This window comes from Molothrus aeneus, chromosome Z (assembly GCF_037042795.1).
Source record: "Molothrus aeneus isolate 106 chromosome Z, BPBGC_Maene_1.0, whole genome shotgun sequence".
Lineage (NCBI taxonomy): Eukaryota > Metazoa > Chordata > Aves > Passeriformes > Icteridae > Molothrus > Molothrus aeneus.
Genome location: NC_089680.1, coordinates 852,410 through 859,391, shown reverse-complemented (window position 1 = coordinate 859,391; position 6,982 = coordinate 852,410). Strand labels below are relative to the sequence as shown.

At 47.6% G+C, this 6,982-nt stretch overlaps 1 protein-coding gene across 2 annotated transcripts in view; it reads right to left on the bottom strand.

Moving 5' to 3' along the window:
* Window positions 1–1,516: 1,516 nt before the first annotated feature.
* The window catches only part of SMAD7 (SMAD family member 7), a 28,211-nt gene continuing 22,745 nt past the window's right edge, over window positions 1,517–6,982 (bottom strand). For both annotated transcript variants that reach the window (XM_066569603.1, XM_066569604.1), the window contains exon 4: window positions 1,517–3,455. In XM_066569603.1, coding sequence (XP_066425700.1) covers window positions 2,917–3,455 — 539 coding nt within the window. In that variant the 3' untranslated portion in view covers window positions 1,517–2,916. The remainder of the gene's footprint in view (window positions 3,456–6,982) is intronic.

Here is a 6,982-nt window from a genome sequence, read left to right as displayed (position 1 = left end):
CTGGATGGGCTTGGAGCAACCTAGGATAATGGAAGATGTGCCTACGCATGGCAGGGGTTTGGAGCTAGCTTAAGGTTCCTTGCAAACCAAAAAAATTCATTATTTTTTCTGATTTTTTGTGATTCTTGGACAGCTAGCTGCAAGCCCAGCATGACCCTGTACCTGGACCTACGCCTGGATTTGGAGTGATCTTTCCAACCCCAGGTCCCTGCTGCCCACAGAGACCTGCTCACTCAGATCAATGCTACACAACTCAAGGGGAATAATCAAGGGGTTTTGCGAGGCACTGGTCTGCTTCATCCTTCACCTGCAGCGCCTTTGATGGTGCTCCTGGAGCTCCTGATGCACGCCATCCCTGCCAGCTTGGCCCATGCACCACGCAGGTGTCATGTCACTATTGGACAGCTCACATTTGGTGGCTCAGATCAGAAATGAGCCAAGTTGCAGCACAGGTGGGATTGTTTCAACTCCTGGGTGTGTCTTAGTGCACGCCAAGTGACGCAGGATAGGTGCATCCATCCTGCCTCAGCTTCCCATGCTGATTCCCACCTGGAGGACGCGGAGAGAGCCTGGAAAATGAAGCAGGCCCGCGATCAAAGTCCCTTTTGGAGCCGGTTCATGTGTTCAGTGCCATGGACCCAGCTGAAGGCACAGTGCATTTGGAGGCACCCAAACGCTGTGTGGCAGTAAATCCCTCTGGGGAGGGCACACCTGTGCTGAACAGAAGGCACAGCCCCGAGCTCAGCTGACCTGCTGAGCTGCCCACCCACCCTCTGGAGGGGTCACATTCCTGGGATCCCTGCCCTTTGGAAGGGTGGGAGCTCACAAGCCCAAATGGACATCGTTCTTGTCCACTTCTTCAGCCTCCAGGACTCTGGTGGTTTCCACTCAAGGTGCTTGCTGCTCCAGGGAAGGCAGGAACAATTTATGGGGATTTGTCCCTGGCACAGCACGTGTGCAAGGAGGAGGGAATGCCTAAAGGCAGGGTGAGGGGGGCAAAAGGAGCAACCACCTTTATTTCCAGAGGCATGGGAGATGAAAAGGGTAGGAAATAGTCAAGGAAAACCCAAGGACTGTCTTCCTCCTCATATTTTTATTTCCCTCCTCAGCTGTGGGCACAGGCCACCTGTGTCCCAGCAGAGAGCACAAGCTTGGCCCAGTATTTGTGAGGCAGGGACAGGAGCCGTGTCTCCAGCACTGGGGTTCCTTCAGGCTGAAATTAGGAGAAGTAGGAACAACAGCAAAAACAACCAGGGGGATTTTGGGCAGCCAGTCCCTCCAGCCTTGGGCTGACGGGGTGCATCCAAACTGGGCAGCCAAAAGCTGAACCAGGCCAGGGGAGCCCCAGGCTCAGGGCAATCCCACCCAGGTGTTACCCACCCCAGAGAGGCCCCACTCAGGGCTGGGGTGGGTGCTGTGGGTGCTCCCACCCCTGAGCCCACGCAGCACCCACTCAAGAGCAGCACCTCTCCAGCCTCCTTCATCCACACACATCCAAAAAAGCCACTTGGCACAGTTTGGGATCAAGTGTACATTTTTATTTTTTAATGGAACATAGACTCCTTTAGAAAAAGAAACATTCAGCTGGATGATAACACCCATAGAAAAAACACCAATCTTGTGTTCTCTTTTTTTTTGTTTTTTTTTTTTTAATTTGGCATTTGTTATCTGCATTTATATTAAAGCAAAGTGCATCTTTCTTACTTTTTCTCGTTTATACACATTGCACAATACATAAATAATGATGCTTATAAAACGTCTTTATATTTACAAGTAATAATATATTTATATATAACATAAAATACATTTTTTTCTTTAATAAATCTCAGGGTTTTTTTAAGGAGTCCTTTCTTTTGTGTGGGTGTTTTTTCCAAAGCACTACAATGCTAAAGAAGATCAATTCCAAGAAGAATGCTCTCTTGTTCAATTAAACCTTTATATTTAGAAAAATAGCTTATGTTAAGGTCTAAACATGCTCATTGAGCTAAGAACAGTGTAAAAGTATCATACTCGTGTATGAATTCAAGAAGAAATGAAAGCACAACTGCATTTCCAGATAAGGTGGTACCTGGATAACCTGATCTTAGCAGGTTATGACACACCGACTGTTGTGAACAATTTTCTCTTGTTTTTCCCCACTTGTTTTTCTTTAGTTTTAAGTTTTAATTTTTAATTTTTTAGGTTTAGAATTCTGTCACTTCTCATCTCAGCTCAAATGATCAAAGCACGGGCCATGCCCAGAATCCCCTCCACTGTTGTTCTCTCCCCCTTACATCAATCCACCATCGTAACAAACATAGAAAAAGCAGTGGAACAACGAACACAGTGACAAGACACGAACCCAGCAACAAGAGAAACACAAAAGGTCGGTAAAGGACCTGTCTGGGAAGGTTTTGCACCATCCTTCAGCGGCGACGCGGGGTCAGCACTGCTGGGGAAGGGGTCTCGGTGTCACCGTCACTGGGAAGGTGGTGCCTACAGAAACACAGTCATCTCCTTGTGCTGTCCAAAGGAAGGAGCTGTAACATAGAGCTAGTGGCTTTCAAATCCATCGATCCCCATTGGATAATCCTTTTTGAGAGGCGTGAAGTAATTATCTCGTGTGATCTATCCCCACTGCACCCTTCTCTCGTCCTTCTGAGAGTTATTGGTCATTCACACTTTTAAAAAATAGATACATTTATCAAAATACCCCAAAGGCAAAAACAACAACAACAAAAAAAAACAACAACAACAACAACAAAATCATCTTTCATAAGCTATTTCTCAAAACGAAGAAGGGCGAACAAAAACAAAAACGAAACGAGAAAAACCAACAACAACAACAAAAAAAAAAGTCTGCATGAAAAGCAAGCACTCAGAAGGAAGTAATAGCAGCAAAGTAGTATAGATGTCATGAGTTCACTCTGTCTCGAGTCATCGGTTGTTGAAAATAACCTCCAACCAGCAGGGGCAACTGCTGATGAACTGTCTGGTGTAGCACTGGCCCCAGCCTTTCACAAAGCTGATCTGCACGGTGAATCCCGTCCACGGCTGCTGCGTGAACTCGTGGTCGTTGGGTCTCTGCAAGGTGTACGCCTTCTCGTAGTCGAAAGCCTTGATGGAAAACCCTGGGAACACTTTGTGAACCAGCAACGTCCTGGAGTCGGGGTTGTCCAGTGTGGCCGACTTGATGAAGATGGGGTAACTGCTGCGGTTGTACACCCACACGCCGTCCACTTCCTTGGTGAGCTGGATGCCGTAGCCGATCTTGCTGCGCACCTTCTGCACCAGCTGGCTCTTGTTGTCCGAGTTGAGCTGTCCGAGGCAGAAACCATTCCCCTGAGGTAGATCATAGAAGATATCCAGGGAGGGCTCTTGGACAGAGTACAGCCGACCCACGCGTGTCTTCTCTTCCCAGTATGCCACCACACACCAGTGTGACCTATCCCCTGGCTCCTGAAGAACTTGAGAATCTGCAGGGGGAAAAGAAAAACGAGGGGTTTAGCAACAAGGGAATCAATGAGAACCAAAAGCGACGCAGAACAGGCAGGACCTTGCCCGCCCACATCTTCATGATCCTCTCCATACATACATGAAAGTCCCCACTGCATCCACTACTTCCAAAAAACATTTCCAGGTTTGGAACTCGGAACTCAGAACTTGGAAACGACACTCCTGTGTCGTTTCAGTGCCTAGTTCTGCCTGGATTTACAATTCCAGTGACAATGACACAGCCACCCTCACCCAAACCAACACCAGGACCACCTCCAGTGCCAACAGGAGAGGTGAGATGCTTGTGCCACCAAACACCTGAACCTCCTGATTCTCACCTACTCAATTATAGATTTATTTCCATAAATGACAATGTACTGTGCACAGACACTGAAAAAAATGAGCTGCTGCTAAGAAAACCACACTGAAAGCCATCCCATGGGGCCAGAGGTGATGAGAACTTGACTGCTCTGGTGTGTGGGGCTTTTCCCTGCCTGCATGGCCTGGGTGATGGGCAGTATGGGGACATAAGATGCCATCCTAACCTCTGGGAAACACCAAAAGACAGAGGGAACCAAAAAAATCTCACACAGGTTAACGAAAAAGTCCTAAAAACTTGCAAAAATAAAAGGTAGAAGTTCATCTGTGCAGCCCTTCTCTCAACTCTTTTTCCCATAATTACCCCATGCAGCATGGCAATGATGTAGGAGGAAAAAGCAAGGCAGGAGGAGGGAAAAAATGTGAGAAAGCCCCTTTTCCTGACGGAGGATCCCAAGCAGCCTGGCGCTGCTCGCCGGGTAATTCCTTCCAGCCTCAGTAGGCATGTTAAGACCTGGGAACTATTCATCTCTATAATAGTATTAAAAAAAAAAAAAAAATCAAGCTGGGAATGTGAGTTAGTGAGCACTACCAAAATAATCCCCTGAACTATGAGAGAAACTAGTGGAGCTGGGATGGTGGGTGACCCAGCAGCCAAAAGCTCTTCCTGCAGAACCCCTCAAACCCTCCCTCCCCAGGGCAACATGCTGGCTGCCTGCTCTCTCTATTTTTTGCTATTGATAAGCCCATTTTCCCAGTTTTCTTCCCATCTCGTTCAAGCCCTGCGCTGTGCTTTGAAGAGAGACAAAAAAAAAAAAAAAAAGAAGAAGAAGAAAAAAGAAAAAGAAAAAAAAAAAAAGCCCAGCCACACACTTTTAATTTCCTCATTTCTATGCCAGCGAGGAAAATATTTCTCCAGTTGCTGGAGGCAGCTACTAAAAATGGGCCTGACTGTGGATGTCTCAAAATAGGGACCCTCATTCCCAGATTAAACCAGGGATGGGGGTTCTGGTCATGCTGGGGTGGCCCTGGGACAGCATCTGTCGAGGTGCACCCCAGTTTGTCCTTCCACTCCCTTTTTTGGTGCCTCACAAGACTCTGTTGAGGGTAATTTTATGTCCTGCTGAAACCTGGGGCTGAGGAGGGGCAGGGAGGGCAGTTTGGGTTACTTCCTTCCCACTAACACAGATGGGGTGCCATCCATGCAAAAGTGCATCCAGAGGGGCAAGAAACACCCCCAGGATGGAGTTTCCACCACCTGCCTGGGAGAGGGAAGAATCTGGGAGGGTCCAGGGGAAGGATGCTCCTCAATCCAAAGGGGGATCTCTGCTGACCATCCACTACCTCCCTCCACACTGTCAGCCTGCCAGTGATGTTCAGAAGCTTTTGGGCTTTGTTTTACAGCAGCTGGGGAAATTTTGGAGCCACTGGACCCCTGCTGAAATTCCTACAGGTTTTTATTGATTCGGACATTAAACCATTCACTTCAGGAGGTGGCAGGAGGGAAAAAAGGACTTTTTCACCTGGTGTTTGTGCTTGCATTAGTGAAGACCATGTAACAACTAGTTCACTGCTGCTTACAGAGAGCTATTTAATTGCTAGAGCATTTAGGGAAAATAAAAAAAGAAAACCTACCAATAATAATTAAAAAAATTTAAAAAAAAAGAAAAAATAGAAAACTGCCTTGGCAATGAATGAACGGACCTTTATGGAGGGCTGGAAGTTCATGAATGAATCCCACTAGGTTTCTGAATGACATGGGGTGACCAGACCTCAAGGACGAATCTTAGGTAATCCGGGATGTTTGAGTTTTTTTTAAGGAGCTGATGCCAGCACACAGGATAAATATGCCAGAGCCTCTTCCGTTTGCGGGCTTCAGCTGTTGACTGCATGTCTAGTCAAAAATCCATGAGAATACAAGGGCTCAGCTCGGATAAACAGGCTCAGGCCTCCCTGCCAGCCACCACCAAAGCTGCTTTTTGCAGTTGTTGGGACCCTAGAGGAGCCCCCTTGCTCCCACCCTCCTCCCTGGTTCTGGCATACACCAGGAAAAGGGGTGGGAAAAGCCACCAGTGGCATCACTCTGGCAGGAGAGGAGGCAGCAGGAGAGAAGGAAAAAGTGACTCAAGAGATGCTTCCTACAGTGACAGACTTTTTCTTTTTTCTTTTTCCCCAAAAGGCTTTTTTTTTTGGTGGCAATAATCACGGATCTGTGCAAACGAAGCAAACAGAAGAATTATGCTCAAAAACACCCTGCTGGGTTCACCCCGTGCAACCTGGGGTCATGGCAGGCACCCACCATCCAACTGCCTTCTCCGCCTGCTGCAAGCTCACACAAAAAACCCAGATCCCAGGAAAACTCACAGCCACATCCTCCTCAACACGTCCTCGTGTGCCACAGCCCATAGACGGCTGCAAACCCTTTGGGATGCCTGTTTTGAGTTAAAAGCATCGTTTTTACGAGCTCCTCGGTGCAAACACATCCCCTTCTAAATGCCTGGAAAACTCCCAGCAAACTGGGAGCGTTCCCATGTCCCAGCAAACAATGATAATGTTTAATGCTATAAACATCTGCGCTATTATTTCGTTATTAAGGATCCCTCCATTTGCTGCTATCACTGGGTTATTAGGATTTTCCATGGTTTCCATCACAGCCTGCCTTGGGGCTCCAGCAGGCTCCCCCCGGCGCGTTGTGCAAGCTCATTGTGAAAAAATAATAGTATAGAAACAACTGAAAATAAAGTGAGTCTGCCCTCGGGGATCTGGGGAATTGGTTGTATTGATCACTCACAGTCAGGTCTGCAGAGCACAGTCGTTCACATTAGCCCCTCTCAGAGGGAAGAAACCAAGGCAATGCCCCAAAACCCCCGGGGTAACATCTTTTGTCATTTTGGTGCAGATGGTTCATCACCAGTGATGCCCCAGCACAACCATATTACACCATATCCCGTTCCCAATGGAAAACTCTCCTCTCTTTTTCCATATTTTTTACACCTTCCTGGATTTTCCTGAGGGGCTGCCCCAGTTTTGCCAATGCATCCATTGTCCTCCATAAAAGCATCATCCCAGATAAGTTTCAACTCCCCTGTCAGCACAAGAGGCTGTGAGGTTCCCCACCACTTGCCTTGACCTCCAAAACCATCAGGTCCTGCCTGAACTCTCCCAACAACAGTCCAGAGTCAGGATTTCT